We start from the raw sequence: 20,395 nt of genomic DNA on the forward strand, positions 1-20,395 counted from the left end.
GCAAACTGCCTCTACTGGCGGTCTTCCGCACGGCGGTCCCTCGGCGGTCTTGTTAAAAGACCGCTGAGGTTGTAATGACCCCCTATGTTCCTTGGACCTGTCATTTTCCCTCCTACTTACCATTAGTGTTGTGTTGAGCTGCCACTGCCCCTTACACCTGCCTAGCATGGTCAGGTGACTGCTGCCTGTCCCTACTACCTCTATCCTGCCTGTCCACTTTCCATGCCCCTTTCCCCTTCCTCCTGTCCTCCCTGGTCCATTTTGCTACCTCTTCTGCCTGCCTTCTATGCTCTGTTATGCTGCAACTGTGACCCCTGCCTACCCACATGGTCTTTTGTGGACCTCCTTCCCCTGACTTCTCTTGCCAGTGTCAAGACCCTAACCATCTCTTCTCTCCTCGACGGTCCTTTGTGCATGCCCATGTTCCCTCCCTGTTGTCCACTAGGGCTCTTGTGCTGCCACTAACCCTCCTGGTTGCCATGAATTGCCTTCTGTGCGGCAACAGCCACTTCCAACTGCCCTTTGTGGTCAGCTTGCTTCCCCTGGCCCCCTCCCACTCACCCTTCATTGTCTGTGTGTATGCCATTATAGTCTCACTGATGCCCTCCATGATTGTGTTGTACCCCCTGCCCTCCATGATTAGCTTGCTGCACCATCCTTGCCTCCTGCCCTCTGTTTTCCATGTACAGTCCCCTTACCCCTCCATCTGTCCTTGTCTGGTCTGTTGTCGTGCCCCTGCTTCTCTCTCCTGCCCTTCATGTCTGTTATGCTGCAACTGTCCCTCCAGTCTGTCTGGTATTGCTAGCTTGCTGCCCTTGCCTCTTTACCCTCTGCTCTCTGTTGTCCATCTTCTTGCCCTGCCACCCCCGTTGCTTTTCATGATCCACTATGCTGCAATGCCGCCCGCTTGCTCTGTGTGGTGTATTGTGCTGCTACAACCCCTAACACTTGCCCTGTAAGGTCAGTTTTGCACCCCTGCCCATTTCTGTCCTGGCCTCCGTTATTCGAGTCCATGTCCCGACCCATTCCTCCCTCCCTCAGTGATACAATGTACCATGCTTGCCAAAATGTTTAACTTGGTCAGAGGGAGATTTAGAAAAACGATCTGGAGAATGAATTTTCCCCTTTGACTTACAATGAAAAAGAGGAGATTTTAGGCAGGATACAAAATATAGCCTTTTCCGGCTTAAAAACATTTGGAGTCTCCTGTCTGAATCAGGCTGTTGGCATGTATGTTTGTACTGCCACAGCCTCTTCCTTCTGCCCTCAATGGTCTGTTATATTGTCACAGACTCTCTTGCCTGCCCTCCATGGTCCGTTGTGCTGCCACTGTCCTCTTGCCTGTCCAGAGTGGTCAATTTGTTCCCTCTGCACCATCCTCCCTGCCCTCAATTATTCGAGTTCTGACATCTGCCTACCCACAGCACTCTAATGAACAACTAGATTGCTAAGATTCTGTTGGGCAGATTTAAGAAAAGTGGTGCTGCACTCAGTGCAGCACCACTTTTCTTGTGCCCTTTAGCGTCCCCCTACCACCATGTGTGCACAGGGTAGAGGGCAATAGCATAAAAAATGTTGATAGTATTGATGTACTGTTCAGGGTTAGCACCAAAATTTCATTGGATGCATTGAGCCACTTTGTAAATCTGGCGTGGCGATTTTGGCCCCATTGGGTCACATTAGCATTAAAAAATTATGCTAATGTGTCACAAGGAGGCGCTAGATTTATTACAAAAGTGGGGCATGCCTGACATCATCTTTATATAATCAAAACTGTAGCACCTACAGCATTTCCATTAGAAAATATAAACATGAGAGGGTCTTGTTCCCAATCAAAATATGATTAGTGCTCTAAAAAAATAAAATGAGGACATATTTTACTGGGTTCTCAAACAGCGGCAAAGCACTTTTAAATTACTTGCTATTTTGATCGTTTTTATTAATTTGATCACTTAATTATATGTTGCAATTAGGAGAGAGAATGTGGTGTTACAGTCAGAGGTTCAGACTTTGCATTTGGGGGACCAGGTTTGAGGTTTGGCATCAGCTTGACAATCTGCGATTCTGGGCAAATCACTTAATCTCCCCAAGCCTAAAGCCTAAAAGGAATGTGTTCTGGTGTAATGTAACTGATGGTCATGTAAAGTACTCCAATACCTTCGGGTCCAGTCTGCGCTATATAAAACAGCAAAAAAAGAAAAAAAAGAGGGCTGCATTTACAAGTCCTGTGGTGCATGGCACCGCAGCAAATATCTTGCTTTGCCACCCTGCGCCACTGGGAAAGGGTGGAAATGCAGCATATCTACAAGATACAGTGTATTTCTGTCCTCTCCCCCTACGCCGGTGCACAAATTACAGCCATGCATCAACGCAGGCAGCCTTGACTATAATGTGAGGTTGACTGCTTTAGGGGATGATTGTTTTTATGTAGGAAGGGACACCTCCCTGCACAAAAACAATCCCAAGAAGTGTTTTCCTCTTTCTATGTGTGCTGCAGAATGTGTGCCGGGACTGCCACCTCCCCGAGGCTAAATACACCATGTATGGGGGGACCATGTGCCCACCCACAGCTCCAGGGACTGCCACCTCCCCAGGGTAATGATTTAATTGTATGCAGAGAGCCACGTGGACCCCTCCACAGCCCCAGGGACGGCCACTTCCCTGGGGGTAAATACACTATGTATGTGGGGGTGTGGTCCCCCCGCAACCCCAAGGATGACCACTTCCTCAGGGCTGCAATTAAAGAATGAAGGGGGTCCGTTGCAATCCCCGAACATTGGAAGGGGGGCCCTCAAGGAGCCAATGATGGCTCTGGGAAACACCACCACATAGGGCCGATTCCTGCTATGTCATGGGGTGCCCACCTCAGGACATAGCTGTTTCTCTCACTTGGTAGGAGCTTTGACAGCCCCCGCTGAGTCAGAGCAAACACTTCACTTTCTACAACTGAGAGCTGGCAAACAGCTCTCAGTTGTAGATGAAAACATTGCTCCCAGAAGCAGGAAGCAGCTATTTAAAGTAGTTCCTTGCTTGTGGGAGCAATGCCGGCTCCTGCAAGATGCAGGGGGGCATCTAGGACTGCTGCCTCTCTCTCTCTCTCTCACTTCCACCCCATAATGGATGGAAGAGAGAGAGAGATTGTTATTCCAATGGCCTTCCCAAGAGGCAGACTGGCAAGATGTTTGGGAAGAATGTTATAGTTACTTTTGATGGACAGCAGACCATGGTCACTTCTGGCCTATTGGTAAAGCTCATGGACTGTAACTCAACAGGCTGACGGTTCAAATCATTGTGTCTAATGGCAGTGTTCCTGTTTATTTTCCATTATTTTGGCACATGCTAAAGTAGTCATTTTTGGCCTAGAGGTTAAGGTCTCAGACCCGAACACTGAAGGTTGAGGGTTCAAGTGTGTGTGTGTCTGTGGTCATTGCCCTGGGTCCCCGGGACCACAAATGGCTTGGGTAGGGAGGCTGTGTTATAGTTAGGGCGCAAGTTATAGTTACTTGAAATAACTATAACTATAACTGCTAAATTTCTAAGGATTTGTACGAGTAAATTCAGAACCTAACTATAACTTGCATTTCTTAAAAATGAATATATATATATATATATATATATATATATATATATATATATATATATATATATATATGTGTGTGTGTGTGTGTGTTATCATAGTGGCCCGCACACTTGCCAGTCTCCAGAGCAGGGTCCTACACTTGGGGACTTCAATTCACTAAACTTTATTTGACAGGAGGCTGTGATAACGTGTTTTGGCCGATCCTCTTGGCCATTTTTTAACAGCTGAAAAAAGAGTCACATTATACACCAAGTGATATTAACAAAATCATAGACATTGAAGAGTTACTTCCTTCTTTGGCTGCAGACCTCACTAAATTCATTAACATGGAAATGAGCAAAGCAAAAATTTAAATGCTTAGTGCAATAATACTTTAGGCAGTACTCTGCATTCAAATAATTCAGTTCAATGTAATTCAGTGTAACATAATATGATCAAACTTGGACTTTAAATGGGTGGAAAAATGAATTCAAAATATAACCAAATTCACTGAGTGCCCCTCACAGGTGCTGCAATAGCTTAACAGATAACTGCTTTAAAATGCACTTGCTTCATAGGTCACAATACCACTGTAATCAGTAACCCACCATTTATCATAGAAAACAAATTCTCAAAAATGCATCTACCACAAGTGAGTGTTCATACAAATCACGTTGGTGTGCCATTGTAACAGCACCAGTTCCATACAACATCTAACCTTCTTGCTCTCAATGTAGAATGTAACTCTCCTCTACTACTCAAATAAGTGGACAATCCAATCATTATCCCCACATATTCATGCGTCTCCCTGCCTGACTGAAGGAACTCTGGCCAACTAACCCATTATGTGAGCTTAACTCTTCTTCCATGTTCAATCCCGCAAGGACCTTACTATTCAGTTTCAGAATGTACCTTGACTCTACTCGTCTGAGTTGGAGTTGTTTCTCCATGTTGCCTTCCCTGAGGTTAATGGGTACAGTGTCAATAGCAAAATAGCTGAGAGCAACCACAACACTGTTGTGGACTGCCTCAAAATGACGTGCCACAGGGTAGCCACTGTCCTTGTTTTTGAGAGCTCTAATGTGTTGGGGTATCCTTTTGTGTACCTGTAGGGTGGTACTCCTTTCATAAGTTAAATATAGGCCTGGGTGGAGTTCATGGAGTCTGACTCCACAAAAAATAAAAACTCTGTGAAATCCCGAATGGTGGAGTTCCATGACCCATGGAGACATTAATTTGTCAGATCTCGGAAGCACTAAGCAGGTTTGGGCCTGGTTAGCTAGGCCGACCCTGCTTAGCTCTTCTGAAATTGGGCGCATTCAGGAGGGCTGTAGGCAGTGAAAGCTGGCATTTCAGGTCTCCAGTGTATCGGCCTGTCCTGTGTGTAGTCCAGTTAGGCCAGGCTGGTGCACAAGAGGCCTGGAACAGCAGCTTTCTTTTGCTGCCTATGGCCCTGGCTTGAATTCAGGCCAGGGCCAAAGATAGAGAAAGCTGCCAGGCTTGCTGTGCACCGGCCTGCACTGTGTGCAGTTCAAACAGGACAGGCTGCTGCACAAGAGGCCTGAAACTGCATCTTCCAGTGCCTAAGGCCCTGGCCTGCATTCAGGCAGGGTCATAGGCAGTGAAAGCTGCCATTTCAGTCCTTGCACAAAGAATGACAAAAAACAAAGAAAGAGATGAAGACTTACCTGGGACTTCCAGAGGGTTCTCTTCTCCTCGTTGTCAGATCACCTCCCTCTGGTCTCTGCTACCATGCTCCGGTGGGCACTGCAGCCTATAAATGGGCTGCAGCGCGCACAGGATGAGTTCTGCTCAGCTGGCAGGGCTAGCAGAGATTTTTGACTAACTCCGTGCTCCAAGCAGAGCACAGAGTCCTAAAAAAGGTAACTATGTAATAATGGATTTTTAGGATTTAGGGTGGGTATGGGAGTTTGGGTGGTTAGTTTTATTTAGGGTTAAGGGTGGATATGGGTTTTTGGGTGGCAAGGGTAATTTTCGGGTTTACAGTGAGTATGGGATTTTGGGTAGCAAGGGAATTTTTGGGGTTTAGGGTGGATTTTTTTGGGATGGCAAGGGTATTTTTAAGGTTTAGGGTGGGTATAAGACTTTGGGTGGTAAGGGCAAGTTTAGGTTTTATGATGGGCAAGCATTTTGGGTAGCAAATGCACGTTTAGGTTTTTAGTTGGGTATGGGTTTTTGGGTGGTAAGGGTATTTTTAGGGTTTAGGGAGGATATAGATTTCTGAGTGACAAGTGTATTTTTAGGGTTCAGTGTGGTTATGGGTTTTAGGGTGCTAAGGGTATTTTTAGGATTTAGGGTGGGTATGGGTTTTTGGGTGGAAAGGACATCTTTTTGCTTTTAGGGTTGGTATGGATTTTTGTGTGGTTTTATGGTTTAGGTTATGTATGGGTTTTTGGGTGGCAATGTATTTTAGGGTTTAGGGCGGGCATGGGTTTTGGGTGGTAGGGGTTATTTAGGTTTTAGGGTGAATATGGCTTTTTGGTTGGTAAAGGTATTTTAGAGTTTAGGGTGGGTATGGGTTTTTGGGTGGCAAGGGCACTTTTAGGTTTTAGGGTGGGCATGTGTTTTTGGGTGGCAAGGGCATTTTTAGGTTTCATGGTGGGTATGAGATTTTGAGTGGCAAGGGGTTTTTAGGATTTAGCGTGGGTATGGGTTTTTGGGTGGCAAGTGCATTTTTAGGCTTTAAGGTGGGTATGGGTTTTTGGGTGGCAAAGTAATTTGTAGGATTTAGGGTGGATATGGGTTTTTAGTTTGCAAGGGTAATTTTAGAGTTTAGGGTGGGTATGGGTTTTTGGGTGGTAAGGTTTTTTTTTAGGATTTAGTGTGGGTATAGGTTTGGGGGTGGTAAGGAGAATTTTAGGTATTATGGTGGGTATAGGTTTTTAGGTGGTAAAAACAATTTCAGGTTTTAGGGAGCGTATGGGTTAATTAGGGTTTAGGGTGAGTATAAGGTTTTGGCTGCTGATGGTATTTCTAGGGTTGAGGGCGGGTATGGGTTTTTGGGTGATAAGGAGTTTTTAGGGTTTGTGGTGGGTATGGGTTTTAGGGTGGCTAGGTAATTTTTAAGCTTCAGGGTGGGTATGGTTTTTTTTTGGCAAGGGCATTTTTAGGTTTTAGGGTGGGTATGGGTTTTTGAGTGGTAAGGGGTTTTTAGGGTTTAGTGAAAGTATGGGTTTGTGGGTAGTAGGAGGTTTTTAGGGTTTATGGTGGGTATGGGTGGTTGGGTGGTAAGGGGCTTTAGGATTTAGGGTGGGTATGGGTTTTGTTGGGTGGTAAGTGTATTTTTAGGGTGGGTTAGCAAGCGTATTTTTGGGGTTTACAGTGGGTATGGGTTTTGGATGGGTAAGGGTTTTTGGGTGTTGAGGGTATTTTTAGGGTTTAGGGTGGGTATGGGTTTTTGTGTGGCAAGGGATTTTTTTTTCATAAGCAATGCATGGCTGGAATGCAAACTGTGATTGCTTTACTGAACAATAACTGGCAACTTTCAGTCTATTTTCGGTTTCGTTTAATAACCATAATGGCATTTCAACCTATCTATCTATTCATCTCCCTATTTACCTATCTGTCTATCTGGCCAACTTTTCACAGAAAAAATCCCATGGTTAAAGTGATGTTGGATATGGTAGTAGGATCTTAATTTATGTTTAAAAAAAAACTAGAAATCACCTGGAAAAACAAAGATCAAAGTGGTGATATAGTTAGATAAGGCAAAAAGATTTTAAAAGTCCTAGAAATTCCCTGCAAAAAGCAAATGTTAAAGTATTGTTATAGTTAGGTGTTGTAAACATGTCGCAGGCCTTGAATCTCAACCTATGTTTACAGTTTTAAACTGCCAATTCAACCCGACAAAATTAACCTTCTGCCAGGCTGAAACCTTTTTTTTTAAAATACATTTATGTCACCTCAAGGGAAGGTCCTGGACAGTCCAGAGGGAAGGGTGCAGTGTATTTAAAAATGTGGGCATGTACATTTAAGTTTTACATGTCATGGCAGTGAAAAACTCTTAAATTTGTTTTCCACAACTGCAAGCTCTACCTCTCCCACAGGATATTGTTGGAGTTGCCTTATTACATTTAATAATCTGTATTTTTCAAATGGGAACATGTAAAGACATCATGTTTGATGTCTTAGGAATTATAAGGAAAAATACTAACATATGATGAAATTGGATTTTAAATTACAATTTTGAAAATGCCAGTTATAGAAAGTTGCCATTTTCCTGCCTTAGCATTTGGTGCCAGCAGCTTATCGATGGGTCACATAACTAGGTGAGGTTGACAATTAGACTTTGTTTATTCCCCCTGGACAGCCACACACAATAGGAAGCTTAAGTGTGCCTTGATGGTCCATCACCGGCGGGATGAGAGAAAAGCTGAACAAAGCCCCAATTACACTTAAAGAGGCTGTGTCCAGCTTCCACAAAAACAGCTGCATGCCCAATGTAGTTAGTCTGGAGCCAGGACAAGCAAGGTAGGGTACCTGATCACCTCAAAGAGATTTTCCAAATTTCAAAGGCGAAATTGGGTATAAGCACTGGACCTCGGACAACAACTCTGCAGTACACTTCTGTGGATACTTTGCTAGGAAGGACTGCTGTCCTGCTGAAAGGACTGCCACTCTGCATGACTGCTGCCATGCTGGAATACTGCCTTGCTAGTCTGCTGCCCTGCTGTGCTGGCCTGTTGCCTGCTGCCCTCTTGCCTGGATCAGAAGGGCTTGACCTGCATCTTTCCAACCAAGGACCACCACAGTGACTCTAAGGGCTAGCTAGCTGGCTTCCTGACTTGAACCTCAAGCACAGAAGGTTCTAACAACCTCGACTCCAGCACCTGGACTCTGCCATCTGTGAGTCTACCCTGCCAGGTAGTGCCACTCCATTTCTGGACCCTTGAAAGTGAGCCTAAGGTGCTCTGCCAGCCTCTGTGGGTCTTGCAGAATTGACACACCTCCTCTGCTGCATGATGTAACTATGAGCAGAACCAATGCATCTCCACTGCTGAGTGAATTGGACCTGTCTCAAAGACCGGCATCACCTCCACAGTCCACAGCCTCCTCGGAACAACTGCTGAGTGACGCATCCTCACCCCTTATTGACAACACTCTCGATGATGACGGTGCACTCTGCATTGCAGAGTTGCACTCTTCTGAGCTAAAGCATCGCCCAGTCTGTGGGACGCGTCCTTGATGCCAGACTTTGCATCGCAAGTCCTCGTCCATGGGATCTTCGTTGATAACACAGGACCTCGCACATCATTGGTCACATCATACTCCAATCTCCTACATTTTACTATAAAAGAAACTTTGTGCCACTCACTCAACAAACCTATGTCAGCTTTCTTTGATTAGTTTATCTGTTTATGAATGCCCAAAGAACATGTGGGTTGGAATAGAGTCGAAATGGCTTAAGTTGTCAAGTTAATCCATTGGGTGTTTTTGGACACTTGTTATCATTGCATTCACAACTGAATGATGCATGTAAATTGTTTTTTAGTTATTTTCAACTATAAATAGTTTTTATGTATGTTTTTCTGCAGTCCTAATGAAGCCTCTTGAAGAGGCAAAATGCTTGGGATGGGTTGACCATTGGTGCATTATAAAATATAAAGAAGGATGAAGAGTAAATGAAATATAAAACAAATTGGTCATACTGAACATATTAACGGACTGAATGTGAAATAAGTTGTGATTAGTATTAATATGGCTGGTGAAAAAGCAAATATACTGACTGGCAAACAGAGATATACACTAGAAAATGATTTTTGAGTGCACATCTCCTAATTTGTATAACTGTTAGTTTGGTGGGTGGTAGGATCTCAGGAAGTGAGCCCCAGAGCAGAATCTTCAAGAAAACTTAGGATCAGTGTGCTGAGAAATCACTGCCTTTCTCATTGTTGATTCATAAAGGCTCTCTATTAGAGGTATGTGGTATTATTTGGAACATTTAATGGGAGTCACCAAACAAGGTCAACATTATAAACAATTCAAAAGTGGTGTTTCAGTGTAAGCAATATTTAAACAGAGAAAGAGAATGTACATGCTCTTTGTTTTGATGAGATTATCTTACCAGACCACTCCAGTTTCAAGCATAGTCTTCCCAGGAGGCAGGTAGATGCCTTGGATGTAACATGGACATTCAGAAGGGGGAACACAATTCCCTGAGTTATCCAAATAGGTATCCTTCTGGCAAACACAACCATCTACTGGTACAAATTGAATGCTACATAGGAATTCAGGTTCTCTCAAGGACAGGCAGCTGGGCTGACAATTCTGGATGTTGTAGCTGAAAGTCATTGATTCAGGGCAGGATGTTGTGATGTTGCCTAAGGCATGGAGACAGAAGACATTAAGTTGTACTTTAGAAACAAAAAGTCTAATGACAAACATACTCTTGTAAACATTTTTACTGCATCTAAGTTTCCACGTACACTGAATATTTAGACATATTACATAAACAAGTAGCATATATCCCTTACAAATACTTTAGGAAATGTTCCCTTTCTGCCAGGTCATCCCAGATGTTTTGCCATTTTGCTGAACCTTATTTTTGCTTGCTATAGAACTCTATGCACTTTACCCCCTGCTAACTAGCGGTTAAGTGCTTATGCTCCTCCTCTCAACATGATAAAATTGGTATACACTTTTGCTTTACTTAATGTGCCTATAAGTCCCTAATATTTGGTACCAAGGCCCATATTTATACTTTTTGACGCTAAACTGCGCTAACGCAGTTTAGCGTCAAAAAATTTTGCGCCGTCTAACGCCATTCTGAAGCGCCATGCGGGCGCCGTATTTATGGAATGGCGTTAGCCGGCGCAAGCAGACCGGCGCTGCCTGGTGTGCGTGGAAAAAAACCACGTAGACCAGGCAGCGCCGGCGTTGGGCAAAAATGACGTTAGGGCGTCTTAAAATGGGGCAAGTCAGGTTGAGGCAACAAAATCGTCTTAACCCGACTTGCGCCATTTTTTAACGACGCCCATCCCCCATCAACATGACTCCTATCATTGTAAAGATAGGAGTCATGCCCCCTTGCCCAATGGCCATGCCCAGGGGACTTCTGTCCCCTGGGCATGGTCATTGGGCATAGTGGCATGTAGGGGGGCACAAATCAGGCCCCCCTATGCCAAAAAAAAATATTAAAAAAAAATAAAAAATACTTACCTGAACTTACCTGAATGTCCCTGGGGTGGGTCCCTCCAGCCTTGGGTGTCCTCCTGGGGTGGGCAAGGGTGGCAGGGGGGGTCCCTGGGGGCAGGGGAGGGCACTCTGGGCTCATTTTGAGCCCACTTGTCCCTTAACGCCATGCCTGACCCAGGCGTTAAAAAGCGGCGCAAATGCGCCGTTTTTAGCCACGCCCACTCCCGGGCGTCTCTTTTGCCCGGGAGTATAAATACCACGTAAAGGCCTGGGAGTCATTTTTTAAGACGGGAACGTCTCCCTTGCATATCATTAACGCAAGGAAGGGGTTCACGCTAAAAAATGACGCACATTCCGGGAACTTTGGCGCTAGACGCCTCTAACGCCATAGTATAAATATGGCGTTAGTTGGCGTTAGTTTAGCGTCGAATTTGCGTCGAAAAAAACGACGCAAATTCGGCGCAAACGGAGTATAAATACGGGCCCAAGTGTACCCAGGGTCTGTAAATGAAATGGTACGAATGGACTGCCTAGATGTGCAGTTTTAACTGCAAAAGTGACTTGTCAAAATAACTCCTTTTTATCAAACTTAAACCTTTCTTTTAAATATTTATAAATCATCCTTAAGGAGATCTTTAAATCCATAAGGAAGTGTGAATGGTAAAAAAAATAGGTCATGTACAAATTAAGTATTAAACATGTCCTTTCAGTGACTAACACCTCAAACCATTTTCACTATAGCAAGGCTAGCTGTTTCGTAGGAAAACAATGGCATTCAATATTAAATACCAATACTGAATCTTGGGGATGGGTCTAGCTAGAAAAGAATTAAACAACTTTTTTTTAATAGTCATTTCTAATTCAATTCAATGGTGAAGCCAGTTTTTTCCGAATTTTTTAGAAAAGTTACTTTTAGAACGTTACCTCTGCCCTGCCTGAAGTCTCTGAAAACTGAATCTGCAATTTGCTCTCCCACTTTAGCAAGCCAGTATTTAGCGTGGATGAGGTACGGGGCAAACAATGGACTGACCTGAATCGGAAGTGATGACCCATCTGAACCTGGCAGAATATGCAGAGTGGGGCTAGCAGGTTCATTTTTAACATTAAATTGTGTCAAATCCTGCTTAAATGTCACAAAATGCAATTAAATATGCTTTAAATCTTGTTTAAATATCACATTCTGCTTGACAGTTCTGCTTCATGTACAACTTTGGGTACATGTCAAATGGGCCTCTCCTAGCGTAGGCAAATGTATGCTGACACTTGTGTAGGCCTAGTCAGTCAGTCACACAAGCTTTATTCGGTCTAAGTAACCATCAAAGCAATAACTTACAACAATGAATCATGATCTATGCATAATAAATATATAGCAACATGACTAAAAGGTAGATAATAAAAATAAGATAAAAATGCTATCAATAAAGAAGAGTTACAATAAAACCTCACATATGCATCCCCTCCTATAAGTGAGGGGCAAATGTCACAGTTCCATTTGTTGACTGCTTTAAACTTCCTCATCAATAATTTATTAAAAAATTCAATGAATAAAACAATTTGAGTTAAATAAGGTAAAATCAAGGATCTGTTAATATCAATTCACTATAAACCTTTTTCTTTAAAAAAAAAATGTATGTGTGTACCAAGCGGACGCAAGGAACTTGCTAACCGCACAAGTTAGGAGAATGGAACAATCTCTCAACATCAACCTAAGGGCGTCTCTACATGTTCTTAACCCCATGTTCCTACAGGCGGGACGAAGCCATTTCCGCCGAGCAATACCATAGGCAGGACAAATAAACATAAAATGCACTACATTGGTAGGCCTAGTCATTTTTATCCCCCCAGCCACGTAGGCCCATATCCAGATGGGCCTCTTTTTCACTTTACAGAGTCAAAGGCTGTTTTTCTGCTGGTTTACATACAGCGTTTGGGGTGAATATTAAAGGGCAAAGACTGGATGCCATACTAATTCGTATGTATCCACTTTCTGGCTGAAAACTCAGCTTTTGTTCTACCAGACTGTTTCTGACTTTGTTTTGGGTACCAGACCTCCCTCAAACTAGGTTTTAGTGCTAGATGTGGGAAGAAACTAAAATTACAGTAGTACACTTCCCATACATATTCCCAGTCCTCAGAACCCAAGCTTAGGATGGCTAATGGCTTCAGCCAACTTGAAAATACCCGAAGGGGATAGGGTTAGCCCGGCAACCTTCACTCTGTTTATTAGGGTGCCCCACCCACTAGCTCATGTCATGCATAAATGTGGCATCTCCAGGCACCCATTTCATAATACGCCTGGACATGTAGAAGATCAGAAGAGGGCTGAACCTGCTGTCAGAGATCAAAGAAGAGCCTAAAAGACAAGACCTGCTCTACCTTTTGGACCCAGGATAAATATGTGGAATCCAATGGTCATAAGGAAAACCTTCTGGTAATGCTATAGAACACAACAGACTACAAGAGTCCTTTTTCTTCAATTGCTGAGCTTGCCAGTGGCAACTAGAGTTGAATTTGACTCTCCTGCTGACCTCTGCCTGCCACCCTGTCAGTCTGTAAGTGCCTCCTCTGAGGTCCTGGGGGATTTAAAGGTATGCTCCTTTGCTGGATTGGGACTTAAAAGACTAAAGTCAGAAGGTAAAAGCTTCGACCAAGATTAACATGATTAGCATATCCAACTCGCACTCTATCATGGTCACTGATTACCATCAGCACATTGTGCTTCTTGTGGCTGTTTCTATTTAAACTTGAATACATTAATAACTCCAGTTCACTTCATTGGATTTTTTGTAATTTTGAGTCATTTTGTTCATTTAATGTTACTCAATTTAACTAATGTAGTTTTGGGTTTTGTGTTATTTTGGATTTTCAATTAATTATTACTTTATGCTGCATAAATACAATACAAATTGGCTCATATGTACGAAACTTCCAACTAGCATTTTCTAAATAGCGAATCCTAAGAAATAAGGAACTGATACTTAAGAAATGCAAATTGGAATGTACTAAATTGGTGATTTCCTAATAGTGATTCCTATGGAGTCGCAATCTCTATTAAGAAATTGCAAATTTGGAAATGCAAAACCATTTCCACCTATTTGCCTAAGGTCTTTCATAACTTAAATCCAAGAGAAGATGAAGTGATGCTCTTGTAAAGCACTCCTATGCCCTTGGGGTGAGTTCGCACTTCAAGGCACCTTAAAAAGTTAATTTTGGGTGCCTTTTTTGAGTTTTCACATGGTTACCATCGGATTGGGTTTAATGGTATTAGCAATTTCTAACTGCCTATTTCACATTTACGAAATGCTATGTATATGGGGTTTGGAAATCGCAAATATGAAATGTTTATTTGCAATTTCCTATTTTGGTAATCGCAAAATGCAATTTTTATGAGGTAAAAATCTCAATTTGCGATGCCACACAGCCCTTTGTATATTACAAAAGGCTGTCTTGCATTTCTGAAGAGGCTGAAATTGTGATTCAGTCCATTAAGGAATGCAAAAAATGTTTGTACATATGGGCCACTGCCTCTATGTTAAGCCTGTCTGCTCGGAACATAGCTACCAGAGAATTGAGCTCAAGTTGATTTAGTGACTTTCGTGGTTCACCCTTAGAAGGACTATGATTATTACTTAAGGTGCACATACACCCCTGAACTAATAGCTAAATTTCTTACAGATATCATAAAAAATACTGTTTCCATTGCCTTTTCAATCACTAAAACCAAAACCAAATCTAGGTACGATAATCTAACTACCAGAACATTTTGGGACATGAAAAGATAATTTCAGATGTCGAAATTAATTTCGTTGTTACAGGGTGCAGTTATTGAGGAATATGCCTGAAATTCCAGAGTAGTGGAATCTATTATGTCTATCAGGTCTACATGATTATGAATTCTTCTCTACATGGATTCTATATGATCCCAAACTCTACTGGCAACATAGTCACCCACCAATTTTAAAAGAACATTAATGTTTAAATGCAAAGTTAGATTGTGGAACATAATACAGATGTAAATATGCAGGTCCCAGACACAGCTCTCTCTCTCGCTGTCAGTCCCCAATAAGACAGATTCTTGCCCTGTTTATGCTTTGCTTTTCCCTTATTCTGATCTTTGCCTTTTGTATAACTTTCCTTTGCCTTAGTGCCTTTCCCTTTTGTGACTACCTGTGCCTATTTTTACCTCCTTTTACTCCCTCCTGTTTCTCCCACTTGTTTTGCTGCCTCCCGTTTCCCATATTCCGCTAGCCCTGCCCACTGGCAGCCAGCGCCCCTCTCTCCTCCCAGAAGCTACTTAATGGAGGCTGAAGTGAGGCCAATCAGTGGGCACCCCACTGTCGAGCTGATGGTGGACCAAAGGCAAACCTGTCTGTGCCAGTCCACACCTGGACCGTGTCCAGTGCTAGGAATCCTGGTTCTACACACTGCAGCTACACCACGGCCAGTCTTTCAGCCCTGAACTACAGACACCAAAGCAACTGCTGCTGCCGTACCTGCCTTCAACCCACAGTGGGAACTTTCCCCTGCATCATCAGGTCAGCCAAACTGCCATTAACCACCACACGAACCAACCAACACAATGCACCTACTTCACCACAACTTGCCTGCCTCGCCCACACCACATGCTTGCTTTGAAAATAAGCCATCGAGATCTGGGACATCATCACCACCCTCACCCTGACATCATCTTCCTCACTGAGCCCTGGCTCACACCTGCATCCCCTCCCAACATTGCCACAAAAATAACCGATCACATACCAGGACTGCACCAACAAACCCGGAGGAGGGTTCACCATCATACACAAACAAAGCATCCACTGCTCTGCCGAGACAGAAGACACCATCTAGCCCATGGGACACCTCAACCTCAAAAAGCCACCATCAGAGGCCCCCTTGCCTACAGATCACCTGGACCATGCCCCCAATTTCTGCACCGTCATCCCTGACTTCATCGGCCCTCTCGCCATTGACTTTGAAAAGACTACATCCTCCTCAGGGATCTGAATTTCCACCTTAGTGACCTCAACAATGCCAACACCGGCAGCCTCCTCAACAGCATGAATAACATTGGACTTACCCTTCTCATCACCGACCCCACCCATAATGCAGGACACATGCTGGACCATATCCTCACCTCCAGCAAAAGGGTCAAGAACATTTCAACATCTCCAGCTATGGCGCCCCCTTCACGGAGCCACCCACTGCCTACCACACAGGCTGGTGCAAAGTATCAGAGAACCACTAGGCCAATACCCTCAACACATAAAGCCCTAATACTGTATCAAACTTGGACTAAGCTGTCAAAATCTTCTGGATTACCAACTATGGCAACATCATCACTTTGATCAAGACCAGCCGATTTAGGAGATCCACCAAGCAGGCAAGGTGGTACACCATGGAGTTGATATCACCAAAATGCCATTGCAAGCAACTGGAAAGAATATGGTGCACAAACAAGGACACTTCAGACATGACCACCTCCAAGACCACCATCAACCTCTACCACTAGTTACTGAGAGAGATAAAGAGGAATGCCTTAGCTGACTGCATCAAGTCCCATTGTAACCACAGCAAATAGCTCTTCAATATCATGAGAGCATTTGCCAACTCCACAGCCGCAGAAACCAGCATCACACCCTCCCAAAAACTATGTGACAGAGTCTCCAACTTCTTCTATGACAGGATTACCACCATCTATAAGAACTTCGAACCCCAGCCCAAGCCCTCAGACTTCCTTGACCTTCGCACACTCACTGAAAGTACACAACGACCATCATGACCTTCGTTCACTCAGGAGCACCCACTGACCACTACACACACCACATTTCCAATCCTGGAAGTTGCAGGATCATCAGCAAGCGCACCACCCTCTTCAATTCCTCACTTGCCACAGCCACCCTTCATGAAGACTGAAAACATGCAGTTATTCCACTCCTCAAGAAACCATCTGCAGACTTGAATACGCTCAAAAACTACTGCCCCATCTACCTTCTCCCTTTCCCCACCAAAGACCCAGAAAAAGCCATCAACTGACAACTCACAAAATATCTAGAGCAGACCATTCTCCCAGATGCCTCCCAATCTGGATTCCACACCCACCACAACACCAAGACTGGCTTGATCGCAGCCACCAATTACATCAGAACGCTCCTTGATGGGGGAGAAACAGCGGCTCTGACACTATTTGACCTCTCAGCAACCTTTGATGCTGTATTTCATCACACCAGGAACATAAGACTGCATCATATCGGTATCCAAGGAAATGCCCTCAAGTGGACCACCTCTTTCCTTACCGGAAGATTACAGAAGGTCCCCCTACCTCCAATCTCCTCTGAACCCAAGGACAACATCTGTGGCATTCCTCAACAATCCTCCCTCAGCCCCACCCTCAGCCCCACCCTCAGCCTCACCCTCTTCAAAACCTTCATGACCTCCTTGGCCAACATCGTGAGATCCGCTAGACTAAATATCATTTCCAAAGTAGCAGAAACCCAGCTTATCCTATTGCTCTCAGAACATCACAACAACACAAGAACCAAATTCCACCGGTGCATGATGAGCGTCTCCAACTGCCTAAAGCTCAACATGGACAAAATGGAAGTGCTTGACAACAGCACCACCCCTGGGAATGACTCCTCGTAGCTCTCGACCATTAGCCCTCTGAATTAGGACCATCGCCCACACTGACCCACCACAACAGAAACCCCAGCATAATCCTGGACAAACTGACCACAACGTCCCAGATCTATGCAGACACCTCTACATGCTTTTGCACACTTCGCATGTTACAAAAAGTCTTCAAATGGCTCCTTCTGGACACCAGACATACTGTCCCTCAGGCCCTAATCACCAGCCAAATAAACTATAGCAACATACTCTACACTGGTATCACCACACATCTTCTGCAGAGCCTCCAGATCATACAGAATTCCACTGCCAGACTCATCCTAGACCTTCCCAGATGTACCCACATCACCCCACCTCAGAAAACACCACTAGCTCCCCATACAGAAGAGATGCAAATGAAGCTGATGATTAATGCCTAAAAGGTACTGCACAACCACAGACCAGCCTACACAAACCATCACCTCAACTTTCATCACCCTACCAGACAACTATGCTCCCCCTCCCTATCACTCACCCACAACCCTGCATCCACTGAAGCAACAGCAGATGATGCTCCATCTCCTGCCTCATGGCGAAATCCTGGAACAACCTCCCTTTGCAGCTACTAACCTCCACCTCTATACTGGAAGTCTGGAGAACATTTAAGACCTGGCTATTCCACTAAGTCACCTGAACCATCATGACCCTCAAGTGCCTGAATACCATATCAGGTAATTAATCATGCTATATTATAAATCCACTTGATTGTCACTGATTAATTGATCTATATCTTGTGCTTCTACTTCTTCTATTCATTTCTTGAAAGGAGTAGAGGAAACCGTTATACAATAAAAATGATACCATAAATAAATCAGTAGCAAAGAAATATTTAAACACAGACATAGGAAAACACATGAAGAAATCCATTCTTGTTTTCTCTCCTTTTTCTTATAAAACAAGTAGCTCTTTTCTTGCTGTGGATGTGGAGTAAATTATGTGACTGCCCCTTGACTTTCTTGAATGTTTAATTTCCATTTGTAAGGGAATCATTTCATTAAGTTCCAACAGCCTTTGAAAATGTGATTAATATTGAGAAATTACATGTCTCATTTAAAAAACTGAAATGTGCGTCCTGTCTGGTTCCACAACTTTTTGGGGTGGCTGATACAATATCGCAAAAGGACTTTGATCTACTGTTTTAGGGTCTGGCGTAAGACAAAGACCACTTGCTCTGTATATACCGAAAGGGAGAGAGTGCTTGGTGTCATCCCCTGCAACCACTGACTTGTTTGGATGAGCCCCGTCAGCCATTGTTTCAACCATGTGCCCAGAAGGTTTTGAGTCAGTCCATGGATGACATTTTGCACATGGTTACGTAGACGAGGACACAAACTGCACATCTAGAATAATTACACTACCAAAAAGTAGGGGTCTAAGATATGATCTGATTAATTATTATGGGAATATATTTTATATTTCCATGTCAATGAATCAGTTCATTATAGCTTGTTTTCTTTTTTTAGTCATTAACTGTGAGATCCCAATGCATGTTTCATCCAAATAAAATAAACTTTATTAAAGATGAAAATGTGTACAATGTGAATGAATGAATACAATATGTACACATAAGAAAATGAATTATTGAGTGGGATATGTTTTCAGTAAATTAAACCTGAGAGCTACTCCTAGTAGCTATGGAACAGAGCAGACAGGCTTAACTTCATGACAATGTGTAAAGCTTTTAGAAGCATCAAAAACAATTAAAACATTAATGACACAACACAATATAATATCTACTCCGTTTCATAAAAATTAGACAATTGTAGTAAGCAAAATGACATAAAAACAACGAACAACAGGAACATTGGAGACATGCTTTTTTAAAAAGATTTCAGTGACAGTAGCCAAAAAGGATATTTCCGAATTGTTTTGTCTTAACATAGGAGGAGGCTTAGACATTTTTTGGAGATCCTAGGAGTCCAAACAAGACGAATCTAAAATTCAATCAGATGCCCTAGAACTGTCAGCTGGATACTTCTTTTCGCTGGTCCAACCAGAACTATGGAGGAAAAGTTTTCAAAAGTGTAAAATTCTTTCTTCTAAATCCTAAACAACTACAGAACTAGACATCTGACACCCCCAAGACCTCAGGTAAGGTGCTTAGGGACTCCCAGGGTGTCAGCTAGAGGCCAACAGCAAGTCCTTGTCCAGTTGCTGGATGTCAGCTGGCACTTTAAGAAAAAGGCAACTTGCAGCTTGCTGTCTCCCTGTTGCGACATATGAGGTCACTCTTGGAGTCCACTACATTGTCCTGGGTCAAAGACAGAACAGGTCCAGTGAATGACGGTTTCTCTCTGGCCACAGACAGCAAGTCCTTTTCTGATTTTCTACAGGACCAGAAAGTATTATGCAGAGGGGCTAGGCAGTGCCACATTTATGCTTGGCACCAGCTAGTAGGTGGGGTGACTCTTGGGCCTTTCTGACCAATGGGGTCATCCTTTTCAGCAGTTCCTGTTTGCCTTACTGCAAAAAATCATACACTACCCATTACTCTCAAAATCTAAGATGTGGGAAAACCTTCTTCTCTTATGCAGAGCATGTATGGACACCTAGAGGAATTACAGGGCCACTGTATTGAGCAGTCCCATTCCTTGTGGTCATCCAGAGCTGGTACTGGGGATAGCTTCCCTCCTGTCGATTTTGGTGCCAGTTTGACTGGAAAGGCAAAAATGTGCTTCCTCCAGGTCTCCTCTTGCAATTAGTTGTGAAAGACAGGTCCCCTTTCAAGGCAATTTAGTTTGTGGGACCACCCGATCTGGTCTGCTTGTTAGAGGAAGAAAAACAAGGGTTTGGAAAAAGTTTGCCACCTCTTTCACATCTAACTCAGGCCAAGTACAGGCTGGGCCTTGGCTGTTGAGCTAATTCAGGTAGGATAAAAGGATAAAAGTTAACTTTCCCTCATATTATAACAATCCAACTTCAACATTATTAAACATAACAATAATGGCCTGTTTTAGAGTTTGGGGGATGGGTTACTCCATCACAAATGTAACAGATATCCCGTCCGCTGCATTG

At 43.5% G+C, this 20,395-nt stretch overlaps 1 protein-coding gene across 1 annotated transcript in view; it reads right to left on the reverse strand.

The window, feature by feature from the left end:
* LOC138284407 (mucin-2-like) overlaps positions 1–20,395 on the reverse strand; it is a 1,933,778-nt gene that overhangs the window by 1,253,909 nt on the left and 659,474 nt on the right. The window contains exon 17 of the mRNA XM_069223144.1: positions 9,645–9,900. Coding sequence (XP_069079245.1) covers positions 9,645–9,900 — 256 coding nt within the window. The remainder of the gene's footprint in view (positions 1–9,644; positions 9,901–20,395) is intronic.

The sequence above is a fragment of the Pleurodeles waltl genome, chromosome 3_1 (genome assembly GCF_031143425.1).
Source record: "Pleurodeles waltl isolate 20211129_DDA chromosome 3_1, aPleWal1.hap1.20221129, whole genome shotgun sequence".
In the NCBI taxonomy this organism is placed as follows: domain Eukaryota; kingdom Metazoa; phylum Chordata; class Amphibia; order Caudata; family Salamandridae; genus Pleurodeles; species Pleurodeles waltl.